Here is a 21,251-nt window from a genome sequence, read left to right as displayed (position 1 = left end):
GTGGAGAGAATGAGCATCCTGTCTTGTTCCTGATCTTATAAAGGAAAACATTGCACCATTTGAGTATGATGTTTACTGTAGGTTTGTCATACATACCCTTTATTGTGTTGAGATAGGTTCCTTCAATACCCAATTTGTTGAGAGTTTTTATCACAAAAGGATGTTGAATTTTGTCAAATGTTTTTCTGTGTATATTAAGATGATTATATGTATGATTTTTGTCTTTCTGTTCATGTGGTGTCGCAGTTGACTTGTATACATTGAACCATCCTTGCATCCCAGATATAAATCTCACTTGATCATAGTGTATGATCCTTTTACTGTGTTGTTGAATTTGGTTTGCTAATATTTTGTTGAGAACTTTTGTATCTATATTCATCAGGGATATCCAATGCTTATATTCTTAACCACTAGGCAAGTTATTCTCAGAATGATATGCCACCTTGGGATGATCCACATTCTCAGGCCTCACCAGACCTACTGAATCAGCTGCTTTGGGGATGTTTAGCGCATGGCTACAGAAGAATTCTTCCCCCCAATGTAGAAGATTAGGTAAAACGTAAGAGATCCTGAAAGGGAAGTATTCATTTAGCAGTGGCTTAAGGGCAGAACTCTGGCTGGGTGTGTGTTGCAGTCAGAGATTTATTTCCCCATTGACCTGTGGGCTGGTTTGGCTCCTGGAGCTGCCTAATTTGGGTGGCATGGCTGGAGCACCCAGCTGGCAGAGGCAGAGACCCAGCCTAGCAGTCTCCAGAGCTGCTATGTAAGGTCAATAGACTTCTCCTGGCCCAAAGGGCCTGGACAAATGGGAGAAGGGAGGCTGAGATCCGCACCCCAAGGAGGGGGCTTCTTCTTCTTGGCACAAAGGCACAATGCTCTTGCCAAGACATGCAATATACTGCCTGAAGGAGTGCACAGAATTCACAGAAAGGTACTAAATAGGCTGGCAAAGACCAAAAAGTATCTGGAAGAAACTATGTTGGGTCAGACATGAAATGGAAGAGATCTTAGGTAAGTTCTAAAAGGACGGAAAAACGAAGTATTAAATGCCAAGCTCCGTATCAGATGTTTCACTGAGTTTCATCCAGTTATCATATTTGCAATTTAAGAGAAAGAAACTGAAGCTTCCAGGTTAAGTGAGCTTCCCAAGGTCACACAGCTAATAACTAGAGAGTTATTCATTAATAAATGATAGATCAAATACAGAGCCAACTGGCTCCAAAGCCAGTGCCCTTTCCACTAAACTATCCTGCCTCTGCCATTGTTTTCCATGGTGCCCCAGAAATTGTTGGGGTGCATGTCCACCATCTGAATGGGGCAGACAGCAGTGCCTCCAGACACAGATGTGAAGGGAGAACATGGGTCCAAAAGAATATCTTAGGGAGAGTGGAACAAGGATAAAAAGCACGTGCCCAGAGAAGGTTTACAGTCTCAGGACCTTGATGTATGGATAGTGAGACAGAGAACTGGGATTCTGGTCTTGGTTTAGTTTTTTTTTTTAGCCAGAAAACAGCTGTGCTGTAGACCCCAGGGGAGTCTCAAAGGAGATGAGGTACCAAGGGTCTCAGGAAAATAGGCTACAGCCATGACCTCAAGTTCTGTGAGCATTGAGGTGACATATTGATTATCTTCCACGTTCTATAGTCCTTCCCTCCCATCAGGACTAGCCTTTGACTTGGAATCCCCGAGATCATCTGGGGAATTGGTGACCTTACTCACAGTAAGATACTCTGACTGCCTTCACACCAGCCACTCTATAGCTGGGTAGGTGCCTGTACTATTATTCACGCACTGAAACACTTACCAAGCTGTGTAACAATTGTCTATTTACTTGCCTCCAGCATAGTAAATGCTGAACTTCTTGAAAGCACAGTCTTTCTTAGGTACTGTTGCATCTGCAATATTAAGTACATCCTGCCCCATAGTAGGTGCTCACTAAATGTGCAGTGGAATGAACGAATGAATACATGAATGAATGGGATCATATGGGCTCTCAATCTCCAAGATGGAAGGTTTAAGAGAGGCCAATGACCTGCCCTCTCAGCCCCATACCACCACACAGGGAAGCCCCAGGGATACTCGGGGACTGGTGGGTCAGGAACATTTCCTCTTTAGGGAGCCCCCAAACCCCTGCCCTAGAGAGCATATTCCATGTATTCACTCACATTTCCATACACACCATCCACTCTGCCTTAAAGAGTAACCTTGGGCTGCTTTCTTCCTGCTGCAAGTGTTTATCCTTGCAAAGCGTCAGGCTCAGATTCCAGCACAGGGGAGAGCGTCCCTCGGGAACAGAGCCAGGAGTCCCAGCTCCGACTCTCACTTTTCTCTTTGTCTGATTAACTCTGGCCTCAAAAACACTTCTCTCTGGAGCCTTTTAGTTACTGAAAGTCAGAGATAGGACAGACTTAGGACCCACACACCTCAGAACCAGAGGGATCTGGCATCTTCGCCCCGCCTCTTGATTTTCCAGAGATGGAAACGGAGGCCAGGCTGGTTTAGAGGAAAAGCCAGGTCTCGACCCCTGGTCCAGTTGACTCAAGGGCCAAGGACATCTCACTGTGTCACCATGGGGGTCTCAGATCCGGCTGGTCCAAACGCCTCACTTTCCAGATGAGGATTTAGGCCTAGAAAGTTACATGACTTGCTCAATATCAACCAGGACAAGTTGACTAGGGCCTCATAAAGATCTGCCAACACACAGTCACATGTAATCCACCAATAGCTGAACAGTCCTGTGTGTCTAAGGCCACGTTATCTCTGCAAGCAGATGCTGCAGACCCAAACACTAGCGTGCTCAGCTGCTCGCCTCGAGTGACATGCCTTCGCTTCAGGCTCTGAGGTCTCTTCTAAGTCAGCACAGAAAGGCAATTCAACACAGCCACGCTCTAGGCCAAGCATGTCAAACTCAAGGGTTAACACGGGCCAAGTAAACAAGGTTTAAGTGTATGTGGGCTGCAAAAAAAAAAAAAAAAGCTTCAATTTTCATAGAAACGTAGTTTTATTTCAATAGAGACATTCTGAATACAAGGGGCTGAAATAAATGAGTAATCGTTAACATAAAATAATAGAACATTTTAATAAAAATTAATATTTTTCTTGAACATTAACTTACCAGACACTGAATAACTGCACGAATTAGTAAGTGTAACGCAAATAAAACTACTTTTCTTGTTTTCTGAAAGCGAAATATTTCCTGTTGCGCACACCAAACAAGTCAGTCCAAGACTAACGACGTGGCCATCAGCTGCTAAAATATTCACTGCTGGTATTAGTGGAGAGAAATGGTGCGCCTGCGCCTAGAGTGTGTAAGGGAAATGAATGCAACATGATTATAGTAATCAGTCATTAGCGAACGTTGTAGTTTGTTATTAATGATTATGTATAACAGGATATTATAAAAATTAAGTTATTAAATTTTTATTAAAATGTTTCTTACATACTGTTATATTGGCTGGGCCGCAAAAATATTTGTTGTGGGCCACATGAGGCCCGCGGGCCGCGAGTTTGACATGCTTCCTCTAGACCAGCCGTGGGCAAACTACGGCCCACGGGCTGGATCCGGCCCATTCGGCTGTTCTATCCGGCCCGCGGAGCCGAAAGAGCGGAGGGTTCTCTTGCTCTCCCCTCCGCTCCTTTACTTTGAATTTATATTAGTTCACACAAACACTCCATCCATGCTTTTGTTCTGCCCCTCCGGTCCAGTTTAAGAACCCATTGTGGCCCTCGAGTCAAAAAGTTTGCCCACCCCTGTTCTAGACCCTGAAAAATTGTGAAAGACCTATTTCAATGACTTCATGGTCAGCGAGTCTCCAGTGGGGTGCTGAGGGCCTGGCAAAGGAGGTTCATGGGTCTGCCCCAATGGGCAACTTTAACGTCCTGGACTGCAAAGGAGCTGCTCTTGTCATGAGGCTCAACTCAGTCACTTCCTGTGACTTTAGTCAAGACACTTATTCTCTCTGAGACCCAGTTTCCTTTTGGGATAACCGACTTGTGGGGGCATTATGAGGATTTGTAGGGAGCGGTTATAGGGTTAAGCCTCGGACTGACCTGCTGACAAAGTCGCAAACAAGTCCCAGCTTAGAGGGCACAGCCCTCTTAGCACAATTAAGCTTGATCTTGTGACTGCTCCCTAGATCTTTCCTGGGTAGCTAATGGGCTGTGTGAGGTGCAGCAAGTGCTGCCAAAACAAGTGAAACTTACAAGAACATTGTAAATTACCTTGTTTACCCCTGACTATAAAATAAAGCATCAGCTTGCAGTCTGGATCTGTTCTGTGGCCTCAGCCAGGCACAGAAGATCCACCCTAGACCCAGCTTATTCTCTTTGTCTGTCTTTTCTTCATCCTACGCCGAACCCTTGGCTGTGCTGGCGCAGCACAAGGATTGAATAAAATAAGGAATTCTGAGTTACTAGCAAAAAGTACATGATAGCCACATAAACAGCCCTTTAACCTGCCATACCAATCCCACCTGCTCCCCAGCACCCCATCATCACCTTTAATGAGAACATGTGGGTCTTAGAGGTTCTTAGGTCAGTAAAAATCGTGGCTGACACTCTATGGGGGACTTATTTGTAAGATTGCTTCAACTCCCATGTCAGCAAAACGATCTCACCATTTAACCAAGTAATTCCGTACCAGGTAATTCATCCTGGTGGAAATAATTCTCTGGAAGGAAAAACTCTCTGCTGAAGTTCATTGCAGCTCTCTTTATGAGGGTGAAATATTGGAATCATATTGCTTGTCCCAGAGAGGGAAATGGAATCATAAATTACAAAATATTCCCATATGGAATATTACTCAGCCTTTAAAAATGATGAGTATGAACACTGTAGGCATATGAAGAGATTCTTACTATGTAATGTGAAATGAAAAAAAGCAAAAAGCAAGTTATATCTGCACAGTTACATGAAAAATATATTTGCTTCTGGATACAGGAAAATAAAAAGCCAATCCATTTGGATGATGAGAATGCGAGTGAGTGTATTTTTTAGCATTTTGTTTTCTGCTGTTACTCCACTGTTATGGACCAACTACATTTTTTAAAGAATAGGAAGAAAACCTGGTACTTGCGCCAAAAGCTACTGAGCTATAGGCAAGTTTCATTTGTGGAAGAATGCCTGGCACAGAGCAGGTACTCAGGAAGTGTGGGCAGAAAGAAGAATGAATGAGTCGTCCTAGAAACTACGAAGTCAGTGCTAATATACACGGATCGTGGGCCTGGCCACAGCAGCCAAGGTCAGAGCTATGGCCGTGTTTATCTCAGGCTTGTCCCGCCCTGAGCCGAGGCCCTCTCCCCCTAGTCCCAGGTCTGAGAATATTTTCAGTTGTTGAATTAATAAAAGGAAATCAACACACACACTTGGGCGCGTGCGTGCACACACACACACGTTAGCAATTTACAGCACAAATGTGAAGATATTTCACAAAGAGATGGGGCATATTAATGCCTGCGGCTGCTGTCTTGGGCACTTGTGTCCCCAGCTGCAGCCAGCACCTGGTGGGGGTGGGATAAATGTTGAAGTGAGTGGAGGTCCCAGCCCAGGCATCCCGGGCTGAAGAGGGCCTGACTCCGGGAGCTTCTACTGCAGAAACTTGGGCTGTCTCCTGTGCCAGCTCATTCATTGCCTGCAGTCACCCACCTAGTTATGTCCTTACCCAAAAGAAAATGAAATCATTTGTTCTTGTATGAACTATTAGGACCCCTCAACCCTGAGGGCTCACTTAGGAATAGAGAAATCATTGCTGCAAGGAATCTCCTATTAGAAACGTAATGGCTGCACCCAGCTTCTTCTGACTAATGTGAGGAAGCCTTGCTGCCTCGGGATCTTGCCGTCACACGGAGGGAATCCCAAGCCCCCCCAGCCTGTCGTCTCACTTTCCAGGTGACGAGGGGCTGACTCCCTCAAAGGATTTGACCACTTACCTTAGTTAATAGTCTCCCTCCTCATCACTGATTCATTTTTTTTAAAATTTAATTTATTAGGGTAGCATTGGTTAATAACTTGTATTGGTTTCAGGTGTACAATTCTATAATACATCATCTGTATAGTGTATTGTGTGGTCACTACCCCAAGTCAAGTGTCCTTCCACACCCCTAGATTCTTATCATTGGTGTGCCTTTATCTCTTCCAAAGACAGGAGAAAATGACGATTTCAGAAGACATGCCTGGGGAGGGAGCTGCTCCTACTGAATACCATTGCAAGAAATTTCCTCACTCATAACAGGTGTCCTCACAGCTCACTGACAGACTTGCTCTGAGGCTTAAATAGGTTAATACAAACAAGACTGTTAGAAAAGTCCCTGGCGCAGAGTAAGCCCTCAATAAATATTAGCTTACAAGGTGCTGAAAATCAATTTAGATATATGTGCATATAAAAAGAGAGGTAAATAAGATCACACCTAAGGACCTAATGATTCTACTTTAGGGAATCTATACTAAGAAAATTCTCATAGATTCAGATAAAAATTTAGGTGTAAAAATGGTCATCGGAACATTGTAATAGAAAAAAAAAAAAGAAACCCGGAAACAACCTAAATGTCCAACAAAAATGGAACAAGTAAGCAAACTATGCCACTTTTCAAAAGCAAATTTTTGAAGAATTGTAATGCTATAAGAAATTATTATGCCTGGTGAAAACCATTCACATAATATGGTCTCAGTTATAGACACTCCACATAAGTATCCATGAAAAAAATACCCATATAAGAAAAGGTTAGGAGGAAATACTCCAAATATTACTTGTGTGGTTTTCTGAATAGTGAGAGTCTTTATTCACTTGGGCATTTTTCAGATTGTATACATATGACTAGCATGTATTAACTCTACAAGTAAACAAATTAAATATAAAACATATACGAGTCTGTTACAATACCACCAACACAACAACATAAAGATATGGCCCTAGACTAGCCCAGCAGCAGAGGCAGTGAGGATACTCCTGATGGCCCCAGGGGGTTACCAAGGGGACCGAAAGGGCATTCCAGGACAGCTCTAAGCTTCCTAGCTTGAGAAATTGCAGGGACAAATGATGGTGTTACAAACCACAATAGGAAATGTAGAAAGAAGGAAGAAGAATGGGTGGGGAGGAACGAAAATCAATCCGGTTTGGCCTCTCTGGGTTTGCAGTGACCAAAGTGTCCCCAGGTAGAGATGCCCAGCCAAGAGCTGGCTCTGTATGGGGCTAACGCTTGGGGGAGGGGTTTCAGTGAAGATGTGGGTGTGGGTGACAGCACTGAGCCCTCGAAGCCGTGGTGTGGCTGAGGAGGATCCAGTATTCTGTGTGTTCTGCGACGGGGACATCCAGACAGTCATGGTGGCTCAGACAAGCAGGCTCCAGAGCTCTACTCGTTCCACCCAAAATATGACCCAAAGTGGTCCTGCCTCCCTCCATCGCGAGGCTACTGCTGGGTTACAGTGAAGAGCCTCACAGAGATTCACTGCCACGTAAATGCTGTTTGGCGCTGCAGCCACTGCTTCCAGTGAGGACTGGAGACCACTCTCAGAGACAGCCACGTGAAACTTGCTGCTGTGTGGGAACGATGCTCAAGACAATGCAGAGGCCTCACCTGGTGACCTTTTTACAGTAACCCATAAGGAAACTGCTTGGGGCTTCAGAGTCAGGAGAGTGTGAGCAACTAGATGCCATGAATCCTATAACTGCTCCTGCTTCCCTTTTTGCTTTGGCCAGTAGGAAGTTCAGAATAAAATCTGTGGCCCATCTCCAGCAGCCTGCTAGGATCACATACTGTGTGTGTTAGGGTGCTAATCTATTTACATTTTCTGTCTTTGTAAAGGTTTTACTGCCTTTATTGTCTCTTCATTTCTATGTCTTCTACCATGAATTTTTGTGAACTACTTAAAGTAAAAAAATTTCTTCCATGTCATACCCATCCATCGATTCCTAATTCTCTCAGCTAAATCCAGAGTAAATACATATAAGACAGAATTGGCCTGTGAGGGCAACTGGAATAAATTTTCACAGAAAGTATTTCACAGATCAAAAATGCAAAGTGCTAGATGCTCACTCTCCTTATTTTAACCACACAGGCCTACGTAGCTGCTAATTATATGCCAGACACCAGAGAGATGTGAGTTTAAATCCTGACTTTACCACTTATTGGCAGTGGGATTTGGGGTGAAATCCTTGTCCTCCTGAGCCTCTGTCCCTATTGCCTCTCCTATATTCCTACTGTCCTCCAGTTACTCTAGTTGCTGACAGGCTGGTCCTAGGGTCACCGGGATGGCAGGGTGAAGGATGGCCCTCTCCCCCTCTGTGTTGGGTCCTCCTAGGCCACCCTCCATCATCTCCCAGGAGAGAAGTGGTCATTCTCCTGGAAATGTTCTTTGGGGTTCCCCGAAGCTGCGGCTCATGACTATCTCCATCACCTCACAGGAACCCTATTGGCCGGTGTTCTTCAGAACCTTTGGGTTGTCCCAGAGCTGGCAGAGGTGGGAGAGATGCCAGGCTAAGCACCGTCCTTCATCTTCTATTGCAGAGCCGTTTGGAAGGAGAGCTCGAGCTGCTAGAAAAAATGAAACGTTGCAGGAGACGAAGACCAGATTCCTGCTCTTTGAAGGGAAGACTGATAAGGGCTGTCAGATTCAGCTCCACCGCCCAGACACGCTACAGCAGTGCGGCTTCAACGCCTCTCTGCCGCTGGTGATGATCATCCACGGGTGGTCGGTAGGAAATGCTGACACATCTTTTTGCTCTCTGCTCTGACATTTTCTTTTTTTCCTCCCTCGTGTGCTCAGTTTTAATAAAAAGATAGGGAGCTGATGATAACAGCTTCATGCATAATAATTTTTGTAAAGCACATTCTAATTTTCCAAGTGCTTCCCCACACACTATCTCACTGATGATCTCAATTCCATGAGTAAGCAGGAAGGGAAAACTATCATTATCTCCACGTTTCAGGCGATGAAATGTGACTCAAAGAGGTCACCCGGCACATGAGGGCCCACAGGGGTTGTGGTCCTTGCAGGTGAAGCTGCATGTCTCGCAAGAGGAGGGAGGAAGCCACGGACATCGTCTCTCAATGAAATGTTGTCTCTGTCAGCGTAAAGTTCAGCTGCAACTAGCAGAAACCCAACTGGCAGTGGTTAAAATAAGTCAGAAGTTTGTTTCTGTGTCACATAACAATCCAGAGATATGTAATCCAAAACTGGGCAAATGGCCTTGGTCAGTGAAGTCCTCAAGCACCCAGCTCATTGCCTTCAGTGCGGCCCTCGTCCCCGTAAGTCCCAGACGGCAGCTGGAGCACTAGCCATCACCTCTTTACTCCAGATAGTAAAGGGTGCGTACCAAGGAGTCAAAGAGCAGGGCTTTTCAACAACAACTTTATTGAGATATCATTCACATTCCATACAATTCATCCATTTAAAGTGTACGATTCAATGGCTTTGGTATAAAAGAGTGCTTTTTTAGGTCAGCCTCCTGGAAGCATTGGTGAAGTGCCTCCAGTTGCACCCATTGGCCATCCCTCGGTGGCAAAGTGGCTGAGACATGCGTAGTCTCTCAGAGAAAGTGTAGCCCTTTAGTGATGCTAACACTGCTATTACTATGGAAGAAAGGGGGAGAATATTGTGGGCAATAACTGAAGACAAACTAGGTGAGGCCCTATCTCCTCCAAGAGGAAATCCTGACTCCCTGGTTACCAGCCCACCCATAATGTCAAGCTAAATGCACAATAAGAAACCTCCAGGACTTGGGGGTCTAGTTTATGACTTAGAAACCTTTCCCTGCCATCTAGTTGGAAATACTCCTGAAATCCTCATTGTCTGCTCTAGAGAACTAAAGAGGCCCATCTACCACACCACTCTTTCAACATGCATTCTCTGAGAGCCTGCCACATGCAGGTTAACAACCTCACATGAACCAAAAAGACCCCGTGCCTGGCCTCCGGGGGCAGTAGGGAGCCACATGCCGCCAGGTGGGTGCAGCCACGAGGTGGGGTGGCTTCTATTGCCACCCCAGAATAGCACAGAGGCTCCTTAAGCCCGCCAGCAACTTCCCCCCAGGATTTAAAGTGGTCCCCATAGAGAAATGGGGGTTGGCAGTGAAAGTGGTGGGGGACTTTTCTGCCCCTAGAGAAGGGACCTAACATAGATCGAGGCCCAACCAAGTGAGCTACCGGCCAGGGCTGGGGAAATCGTTACTAAATGAATGGATCTTACCCCGGGGGACATGCCAAGCCATCAGCTCTGCTCTTCACCTCTGCGGGCTAGTCTGCAACCACACCTTCCTTTTCTCCTCTGCGATTCTGCACCTCTGCCCGTGCTCTTCTTCTGCCTGGAACGCCCTAGATACCTCCCTCCTCAACCACCACCACATCTAACTGCCACCCTCGTTTTTCTCAGAGAACTCCTAGCTACCCTTTAAGACACAGCATACATGTCTTTGCTCTGTGAACCCATCAGAAGTGCCCTGCAAATTGGTTCTCAAACAAGGTGCATACATAGAACAATTCCCCATGAACATTTATTGAGCTCCTTCTATGTTCTGGCTCATGGTACTAGTCCCTTTAAAGCAAGCAGGGTGCAGTGAGGGCGGGGCGGGGGGCGGTGACCTGGGTGGGATTCACAGGTACAGCAGAGCAGGCATGAGGGAGGGGCTGGTGTGGCAGCTGACCCTGGAAGGAGAAATCCACTTTCAGTACCCGATTGACACAAATGTTTCCATTGTTTCAAGGCTTGGTGAGTCCTAAGATAGGGAAATGCTAACACAATGGTTCTCAGTTGGGGGTTGGAGGTGGTAGCCCCCAGGAAATATTAGGCAAAGTCAGGAGAATTTTTGGTTTTCAAAACTGGGGGCAGAGGGTGCTGCTGGCATCTCGGATGGAGGCCAGAGATGCTGCTAAACCTCCTACAATGCACAGGACAGCCCACAACGTACAAGCATCTGGCCCCAGATGTCATTTTAGTGCTGAGGCTGGGAAACCCCTTGCCAACCCTTTCTCTGGGAGAGAAGGACCCAGCGTTAGGCAAGAGTGGGAGAAGAAAAGGAGGTGAATAGGGAGAAAGAGGACATTAGTGCCCCTTCTGGTGATGCTAACTGCCCTGTGGGCCCACGGCAGGTGGACGGGCTGCTGGAAGACTGGATCTGGCAGATGGTGGCCGCGCTGAAGTCCCAGCTGGCCCAGCCACTGAACGTGGCGCTGGCAGACTGGATCACCCTGGCCCACGACCACTATGCCATCGCGGTCCGCAACACCCGTCTCGTGGGCCAGGAGGTCGCTGCACTTCTCCAGTGGCTGGAGGTAAGACCTGCCCAGCCTCCCTTCCTCTCCCTTCCCCTCCCGAGGCCAAGTACATAAGCTGGTCTCTAACCGCAGCCCAGACAGGAGCACCTCTCTGCCACACTTTCAGGAATGGGAAGGCCACTTGAACCCCATCCCCATCCACTGTTCTTCTCCCCGCACCCCATCCTCTATTCCTTTTATGTTCAGCCCTTGGACACCCTAAGGCAGTGGTCGGCAAACTCATTAGTCAACAGAGCCAAATATCAACAGTACAACGATTGAAATTTCTTTTGAGAGCCAAATTTTTTAAACTTAAACTTCTTCTAACGCCACTTCTTCAAAATAGACTCGCCCAGGCCATGGAATTTTGTGGAAGAGCCACACTCAAGGGGCCAAAGAGCCGCATGTGGCTCGCAAGCCACAGTTTGCCCACCACTGCCCTAAGGGATCTAAACACACCCTGGCAACCACCTAACCCCACACACGAGCAGGTGGGGTTGCTTCTGCAGGGCACTCATATCCAGGGAAGACGGGCAGGCAGGCCTGAAAGGAGGGAGGAGGGAGTCCGCAAGGGGAGCAACCAGAGTATGAGCGAGCAACTCGTTTGTGATCAGGTGCAAAGAACAGGGTGGGAGCCTGAACAAGCTGCACCCACAGAGGCCTGTATCCAGGCAGCTCTTCCCTGCCTGCAGCCGTCTTCCCTGCCTTCCAGGAATCGGCTCCATTTTCCCGAAGCAACGTTCATCTCATCGGGTACAGCCTGGGCGCGCACGTCTCGGGGTTTGCTGGCAGCTACATCGGTGGAAAGCACAAGATTGGGAGAATTACAGGTAACCATGCCTGAAGACTAACAACTGTCATCTCCAAGCTGCGCTGGGCGAGGGGCACGCACATGCTTTCCAACAGTCTCATAAAGAACATGCCCAACCTCCTTGGCGCTGTGTTGGTGTTCACGGGAGGACTGGGAGCACCGTTTGAAACGTAAGCACTGCCGTAGGTGGCTGTTCGGAGAGAATGCGGAAATCACAGTCTCCACTCCCACTGCCTTCCCGCAAACAAATGCCTCACGTCATCAGGCCAAACAGGATCAGGAAAGTAGACCTTCTGTACACTTTTGTAGCAGGATAGAGTTTCTTCTTCAACCTACAGTTTAAAAAGCCTAACATGAACCAGTTAAAAAATCACAGCCCTAACTGTGCTGTAACATCAGCTATGTTTGTGCCTCAGTTTCCACATCTGTGAAACACGTTGGTCTTCCTCTGGGACCCATGTGGATTGAGGGAGGAAGCTCTGCACCAAAAACCTCACCCCGAGCTCTACACCAACTCGGAAAGCCCTGGATACCCAGGAAGAGATAAAAATATGCAAGAGGCCTCTCCTCCCAGGTGCCCCTGACACCGGCCTCACTCCCCAGGCCGCCCCAGAGTCACATCAGGAAAACACGCCTGATCAGATGGTTCCCCAGCCGAGCCCCGAGGCCAGCGATTCCTACAATGGCCCAGGCAAGGCCTTCTCAGTGCAGTGTCCCCAGAGCTCCAAGGTCGCTTCCGGCAGTTCCCTTCCTGTAATTCTAGGCTGCCTTAGCACCAGACTTTTCTCCACTTTACAAACACGCTGTGGCCTCTTGTGCTTTCAGGCCTTTGCATGTACTGTTCCCTTTGCCTGGAATAGCTTACTGCCACTCATCCACCCAGCCCTAGTCTGCCTCAAACTCCTACTCATCCTTCGAGACCGAGCAGGCTAAAACCACATTCACGAGCTAAAACAAACCAAAGGAAATGTAAGATGAATAGCATTGCTATGACCTTTTATTTTATCAAGTAAGAACATTTTTAGCAACTACTACCTACTATCATCATCTATACATATAAAGAGGTAATATGCTAATTGTACATTACGGTGTCCCAGTAACGACCAATTTGCATATTGACAGACCAGCAGGGGGACTTGCATGAGGCTCGCTTCCCTGCCCCCAGCGCCAGAGTCCTCTTGGGCCTAAACTGGCAGCTGGACATCCCCCAAGGGCTCCTGCATTGGAGAGGGTACAGGTCAGGCTGAGGGATGCTCCCCCACCCCCAACACCCCGTGCATGAATTTCATGCACCGGGCCTCTAGTTACTTCATAAAAGAAGACACTTAATTTAATATGAAAAAAGATAGGGATAATGGCAGACATGTAAACCAAGTAAACTTGTCATTGTGAGAATCCTTTTTTTTTTTTCATCTTGCTGGTGAGTGGGAGGCCTAGTCCCCAAACCAATCATTGTGCCCCCACGGCTGTGATGTAACACTCAGTAGCCTGGGTGTAAGCAGACCCTCCCTCCACAGGAACCAGGCCTAAAGGCTGAGCCAGAACCCCAGAGGCTGCATCAAGCCCTCTTCATTCTGGGGTCATGGGGACATCAGTATTAGCCAGGCCCACACGTCAGAGGCAGCTGATTCCTCTGTTGACATCTTGCAGTCAGCCTGATGGAGATGGGAATATAAATCACCAAGACATTCTGTTTGTAACTGCAGAGTCCTGGAGAACAGGCGCTCTTAGGCCTCCTGCCCATTCCTTCCAGCAGGGATGAAAGCCAGGGCTGATGGGGGACATCACAGGGCCCTCCAGAGAAGGTGAAGAAAGAAGGAGAAAAAACCTTGCTGTGCATAAATGCTCCCCACCTGGGTTCAGCCAGGAGCTGCCACTCGCCTCAGGCAAACACATCTGGCCCTGGAGGCCCAGAGCTTGGGCAGTCCTGTCTCTTCACAGTATTCTCACCAGGGAACGTGATGTCCCAAGGCTGTGTGGGACAGTCCAATGAAATGACATGAGTGTAGGAGAAAAGCCAGCTTGTTTAGAAAAATTATTGACGACATGCTGGCAAATAAATTTGTGTTCGATGAGTAGGCAAGAGCTACTTACAAGGAGCACAGTGGGTTTTTTGTATGCAAACAGATGCTCCTGAAAGTAGCTTGAGAGGTACTTAAAATTGATTTGCTTAAATAAATCAAGCATTCCCTCATAACCTGATTTCCACCACTGGATAGCTCCTGCAAGCCTCTTTTCCCCATAGATAATGCGCAGCCTGTGTTCAATTTTCAGCACCATGAATTACTGTGGTTTTACTGTGCAGAGGTTGTGGCAAGATTTCCTAGAGAAAGATTAGGCCCTAGGATTTTCTTCTTCCTGCTACTCATGAATGTGTAACAACATGAAAAAGCTGAAAAGAGCACTTCTCCTCTCCTTCCCGGTGCCATTGAACCTTGCCCTTGCTCTCCGCCAGGGTTGGACGCCGCCGGCCCTCTGTTTGAAGGAACTTCCGCCAACGACCGTCTTTCACTAGATGACGCCAATTTTGTGGACGCCATCCACACCTTCACCCGGGAGCACATGGGCCTGAGTGTGGGCATCAAGGAGCCCATCGCACACTATGACTTCTACCCCAACGGGGGCTCCTTCCAGCCTGGCTGCCACTTCCTAGATCTCTACAAGCACATCACCAAGCACGGCCTAAATGGTGAGGAAGGAGACACGGCCAGGAGCACTGGCCTGCACTCCCCACGTTCGCATGGGGCCTCTGGATCCAGTGGAATCTACCCACTGTGTGGATTCTGGGAAGCACTGGGCAAGGATGGGGGCCCAGGGTGTGTGCTCACCAAGTCCTTTCAGAGGGGGGCTTGTGGCAGTAAGGGCTGGTGTTCCCCCAGCAGCCCCTCCTCTTTTCAGACAGGGGTCCTTAGAGCCCAGGCTCTGAGGATGAGCTGAGGGCACCACCAGGAATCCCCACCCTGACCCCCCACTCGGTGCAAAGTCTCTCCTGGGGTAGTGGTCCTTCTGAAAGTGGAGTCCCGATGCCTGTGGTTATTCTTCCTTCTCCAGACCCTCCCTTGCTCAGGCGGCTTCCACTGTCCTGGCTCCCATGAGGATCCACACAATAAACCGGGACTTCTTGATCCCTGGTCTCACAAGAGGGGGAATCCTCCTCCACCAGTGAGGTTTAATCAGCCGGTCCTCCCGGACAGCACTGAGAGTCTTCCCGTTCGAAGCTCAGCTCTAAATACGTCCTCATGACTTCCTTCAGCTCAGGGCAAACACCGAATGTGGCGTTACCTGCGTTGTGAGCCCACGTCTCCCTCAAATCCAAAACATTAACGTGTGCATTGATAACATGCACAGGATTAAAAAACGAAACTGTCAGCAAATACCACACTTTCCATAAACGTTCCGAATGTCTCATTATTATAAAATATTATCCTAATTAAAGCATGCCCACTCCCTGAAAGCCAGCTGGCGACGCCCACCCCCGCAGGCCACTGTCTCACCCCGATCATCCGAAACCCCGCTGAGAACACACTCTCTGTGAGTGCATCACCGCCACCCCTCCCGTATCAGGATGGCCTTTACATTCGACATTACCTCATCTTGGCCGGACGCCTGGCCTTCCAGCCACCCACGCCTGAGAGAACCTTCTGGGAACTTCCCCTGCCATTCCCTACATCTCCCTGGAGTCGTCGCTCCTCCACGCTGCCTGCCCAGCCAGCCCTCCTCCCAGTCCCACACCTCCCGGAGTTCATCACAGACCTCCAGGATGGTGCTTAGTAGCGAGCAGCCTGGGACATGCCTCGATGACCAATGAGTGCTATTGGCTCTTGTGCTAAACTTCAAAGTGATGGGACTGAGTCCATTTACTTAGCTTGCCTATCCTCGGCATGGTTCTTCTCTGTGTTCTTCATCCTTATGTTGGAGAAGAACCATTCTGGGGTGGTTCTCACTACCATCGCTGGGCAGAAGGGAAGTTGATCACTGCTTTACCATCCTCACCACCTGGGTGAGGCCAGGTGAGCTCGAGGGAGTTCATGAATGTCTTCACTGGTAACAGCTGCCTCAAGGAGCTGCATGCAGATGCAGGAGTAGAGGCAGGAACTGTGTGAAGATGCAGGGAGTATATGAGCAGGGGACACTCTGCAGAGTGCCTGCCCAATCTTAGGTGCTTGGCCCATGCAGCCGCTAGGGACCAAGAACCAAGGTGACGGCTCTCTGGGAAAGAGCTTTGGGCAAAGTTACCTGTGCTCTACCTTCCCATTAGGTACTTCCCATGCCTGGTGTTGGCTCCTCAACATTCTTTGAGCATCATTTACTAAAGATTAGGTTGTTGGAGACTTCAGAGGAAGAAAATAAAAGGTAGCGAAACCTCCTAAGCTTGCTGGAGGGGTTAGGGCCGTAAGGACCTGGTCCCTGGGGTGTGTTCTCTGGAAGCCCATCCCCGAGCTGGTGTTCCAAGCCAGTTACCCAGGGACGAAATGGTTGTTTCGGGGCAGAAAGGAGACCATCAGAGTGGGCTCTCAAAGACCCTTCATGGAGCCACTAGTGCACCCAGCCCTCCTTTCCCGCCCTTTAGTAAGAGCAGCGGCATCCCACACAAGCCTTTCCCGGCTAACGCACCACCGAGGCATCAGCATGTGCATTTTCAACCACTTTAGAAAGTGGAATTACACTATCCTGCTTTCTTAAATAATCTGATATTTTCTTAGTGACTTGGAGTTCCTTTCAAAACACCTACCGTACGTAGCATGCCGTGGTCGCAGGGTGCCTGGGACTAGGCCTCCACCCTAACGACTGAGAGGGGCTCCTCTTTCTGACGTTTTTGGCCACTTAGGACATGCACCACTGTCAGTGGGTCAACCTCAGCAGCACCCCTCCCCGTCCTAACGTGCTGCTACTCAGCACTGAAGGGACGTTGGATTCAAGTTGCTAATGTCCTTCTTGCTCTGTGTTCCAGCCTTCGCCCAGACCATAAAATGCGCCCACGAGCGGTCGGTGCACCTCTTCATCGACTCTTTGATGCACCCTGACCTGCAGAGCATGGCCTACCTGTGCAGCGGCATGGACAGCTTCAGCCAGGGCCTGTGCCTGGACTGCAAGAAGGGCCGCTGCAACACGCTGGGCTACCACACCCGCCAGGGCGGGCAGAGCAAGAAGAGCAAGCAGCTCTTCCTGGTGACGCGAGCCCAGGCCCCGTTCAAAGGTGAGTGTGGGCGCCCGCAGCCTTCATGCTACCTGAAGGCCCAGAAGTTCCCCGAAGTCTTTTCCTGGAATGGCTTCTGGTTCTATTTCAGTGTTTCTGAAACTGCACAGATTCCATACAGTGATACTGACAAGGCCTCGCTTCTCCCAAGAATGTGGCCACCATGCTGCCAAGTGCTGAAAGAAAAGCCTGAACTGGAACAATCTGTGCTGGTGTTCCAGGCCTGTTACCCCAGGGTTGGCCTCTCTTCATTCATTTCCAGGGTGCCCTGAAGGGGTGCCTGGACCACCCAGGTCTTGTTGTTACAGGGACCTGGTGGTGTCTCCAAATCCTGGCTAGGATCCAGTGCTTTCCTCTCCCTTGGCCCCCATGAGAAATACAGCTCCAGGCTACATTTGTGGCTCCTCTGTTCCCCAAAAGTTTGAATTAGCTGATGTTACGGGAGATCATGGCCCTGTCCAGGCCTTGCCAAGATGAATTTCAGCTGCCATTGTTTCCCAGTCAGACCCTCACCTCGGGCAGAAACCAAGCCCCTGCCCTTCCCTGTGTTGAACGGGAGGTCAGAGAAAGGGCTGTGGCCACAACTTGGGCTGCAGCCAGCAGAGAAATACTCCAATGAAGCCTACATTTTCCTGGAGGGAGCCAGGCAACATCTGTTGCCATTCACATTTCTACCTAATCCCTAAACCAGCTCGTGAGTGAGTTAGCTCATGCTCACCTGCGCTGGAAGTGGGTGGGGAGGGAACCTGTGTTGTACGGTTTGATTGCTTCCATGCAAATATTTGTTCCTGCAGAAGGTGAATGCATCGTCACCATCATTTTGCATTTGCACAGCATCTTATGCAAAACATTAGATGCAGCCATGGATTCCTTGTGGCTCCCACATCAGCCAAGCAAGTTGGCTGGGCTTGTTGCTATATGTCCCCTTTTAAAAGGAGAGCAAAACCCGGATGGAGCGACCTGCCCACAGCCTGGAGGGAGGCCTAGCACCAGGCACATCCGGCTCCCAGTCCAGAGCTCCATTCAGGCTCCCAAGTTCAAACTCCCAACCACTTATTTTCTAGGTGCAGGATTCCTCTGCTTATCTGAACTTGTGCCCGCCAGTTAGATTTCCCTTCCCTGGGCCCAACCAGCCTAGGAACCACAGAAATCACTGTGGGTGGTTGGTAGCTTCTGAGAGTACTTAGAGTGAGGACAGGATCTTTCCCACCTGAGGGCAGAGGGTCCCCTCTGCTGCCTATGCCTCGTGGGTGGAGAGGCCTGTACCTGGAAGCAGGTGAGGGATCGTGGAAGGCCTCCTGCATCCGGGAGCTCCCCCGCCACAGGCCACAGGTCGCCAGTGAGACATCCGTTTGGATTAACCAGCTCCTCTTTTACACAGCAAAGCCACCTGGAGTGATTAAGCCTCTCTGATCATCACAGTTCACTGGATCTACTTTAATCCTGGAATACTAGCATTTCAAGGGACTGTTCAGCCCACCAATTTCACAGACAGTGAAACCGAGGCCTAAATGGGGGAATCATTTGCCTAGGATCACCCAGTGGGTCCTTGGCAGCGCCAGCATTCAGACCCAGACCTCCAAACAACTGCTGAGTGATTTTCACTACCCCAGCAACCTGCCCTGGCCTGCCTGTGGAGGTGAAGGAGGCAGGAGAGGAGGCGGGGGTTGCTTTCTTCTTGAGATCAGCTGGGAAGAAGGGTCATTTTCTGCTTCCAAGGCTGGGCTGTGCATCTGAAGTGAGGAGCTTGGCCCAGCCTAAGGAGATCTGCTTGGGGCCTGGAGATAGGGGAGGGAGAGCATGTCCACAGAAGGACGAGGGGAAGGAAGAGCAGTAGGCACAAGCCAGGCTGAGCCCCTCCCTTTGCCAAGGTCCCAAGTGCCTGACCACCCCATGCTGCGGTGTGAGCTCCCTTCCTGTTAAGGAGACCAGAGAATCGCATTAGGGCAGCATTACTCACACAGCAGCTACCCAAACTGATGTGACCCCTTACTCATTTCTTCTTCAAACATTCCTGAGCCAGGGCCGGCAGAGTCCCTACCTCAGAGGCATAGGGGGAGACCAACCCCTGCCACGCGGTATGTGCTCTGTGCTGCCCCAGGAAGACCGGCCAGGAGTCCCCTGGAGACTACACTTGGATCTCTTTATTACCAACTACCCATATGGGTGAGAATCGGACCTACAGGGCCGGTGATCCTAGAGGCAGGGCTGTGAGGCAGGGCGGCCTGAAACTGGTCAGAAGCCAAACCCCCAGCCCCTGACCAAGCTTTCAGTGATACACTGTGGACTGCTTGGCACCCTCCCCTCCTCGGGCCCTCCAAACCCTCCCCATTTCTGCCTCAGTCCTTCCGGTATGCCAAGTCCTAAACCCCTTATTGGGAATCCCGTGCAGGTGAGACTCTGTTATAGAAGACCGGAGAAAAACCAAGCAATGCTTAGAGAAATGGAGTTACACTTCATTATTATCACACTGGTGGGCTCGGAGTAAAATGTCTTTCAAATTCTGGGCAAACACATGGAGGAAGCTCTCCCTGTTTATATGCTTCTAGTTCTTTGTCTCCCAAATATGGGGGTTCCGGACCTTCTGCAGACTTTACAAAGAGCTTTGTGTACATTATTTTTGCAGCTTGTAACCTTGAGCATAGTACCTAACTAATAGGGAGTAGCATCCGCCCCTTTGTCAGATGGCTAGCCTGCCAAGTCAGACAGCTAATTTTATCTTCTCTATTATTCACTCAAGCTAAAAAGTAACGTTAATTTACAGAACAAGGGACTGCCTAAAAAATAGCAGAGTTGACTACATAGAACAAGGGACTATCTAAAAACAGCAGAGAATTTCAAACAGCAGTTTTTATACAAGATGGAGGTTTCTATGCTTCAACTCCACCTGTGTGGAATCAGCTGCTCACCGGGTGCTGCAGTCTGCATAATGCTGTCATCCAGTATGGTAGCCGGTAACCACACGTGGCTATTTAAACCATTTACAGTCAATTAAATAAAAAATGTGATTCCTTCATCACACTTGACACCCTTCAAGTGCTCAAGTACACGGTGGCTGGAGCAGAGACCACAGAAATAGATCCCGTCGCCACAGAGAGTTCATGGCCATGCTGGCAGGAAGCCTGTAATCCAAGCCACCAGAACCGCACCCTTCCCCTCCCACCATGGCCACCATCATCTCTGACTTAGGCCCCCAAAGCCTGTTTCGCTGGCCACTTCCAGCGTTTGATGAATGGGTACCAATTCATGAAAGAACAGACTTGCCCAGCCCTGGTTACAGAGAACCCACAGCCCATATTCTTCAAGGACATCTAATTGCACTATATATTTTAGTGCGGGGTCTGGCCGGGCAAGATGAAAATCACCTCCCGGTTGTAGCTGCACAAAGGATGACTAGCTAGCCCCTCATTCCTCTGGGTTCCAAAATATTTCAACACAACCATCAAAGGATCTATTTTCTACAACCGTCTGCCAAAACGCGGGTAAACACGGGGAGAGGACAGCGTGGCAGGGAACTGGGAAACAGGAGCTGAGTGAAACGAGGCGATGTATCGCCCACTTCCATTCTCACTCTCTCAGGAGGAATCTTTACCAGTTTGGAGCCAGTTTCTTGAGAGAAGGGGTGGGAAGCGAATCCGAATTGAGTAAATCCTCCTTGTATCTAATTAGTCCTGGTGGCAGTCAGATGGGGCAGCGCGGAGGGGAGGGAAGTGGCACTCAGGGACGTCCTGTCCAGGCTCCACGCGGGATGTGTGGCACAAGTTACCTCGTTTATTCTTTAGTCCTCACAACGACCCAGAGCGACCGACCGACCTAGAGATAGGTGACAGGCAGAGACAGATGGGTGGGGAGGGCGATTGATTACTTTCCAATACATAAATTGAGTTTCAAAGAAGTTAAATCTGCCCAAAGCATATCGTTTATGAGTAGCACATGGCAGTGTTTGACCCCAGGCCTCTGATTTCACTGCCCTGCCCCTTTCACCCCACAACCCCCC

The 21,251-nt window shown here is 49.1% G+C and overlaps 1 protein-coding gene across 7 annotated transcripts in view; it reads left to right on the top strand.

The window, feature by feature from the left end:
* Positions 1-21,251, top strand: part of LIPC (lipase C, hepatic type) — a 139,531-nt gene that overhangs the window by 101,798 nt on the left and 16,482 nt on the right. For 6 of the 7 annotated variants that reach the window (XM_080665879.1, XM_080665881.1, XM_080665878.1 and 3 more), the window contains 5 exons: positions 8,502-8,689; positions 11,082-11,264; positions 11,959-12,076; positions 14,513-14,746; positions 17,009-17,254. In XM_080665879.1, the coding sequence (XP_080522005.1) occupies positions 8,502-8,689; positions 11,082-11,264; positions 11,959-12,076; positions 14,513-14,746; positions 17,009-17,254 (969 nt within the window). The remainder of the gene's footprint in view (positions 1-8,501; positions 8,690-11,081; positions 11,265-11,958; positions 12,077-14,512; positions 14,747-17,008; positions 17,255-21,251) is intronic. The other variant, XM_080665883.1, reaches the window with a different exon arrangement.

Source organism: Plecotus auritus, assembly GCF_963455305.1.
Source record: "Plecotus auritus genome assembly, chromosome: 1".
Classification (NCBI taxonomy): domain Eukaryota; kingdom Metazoa; phylum Chordata; class Mammalia; order Chiroptera; family Vespertilionidae; genus Plecotus; species Plecotus auritus.
Note: the sequence above shows the minus strand (reverse complement) of the source record. Positions and strands in the feature narration are given on the sequence as shown.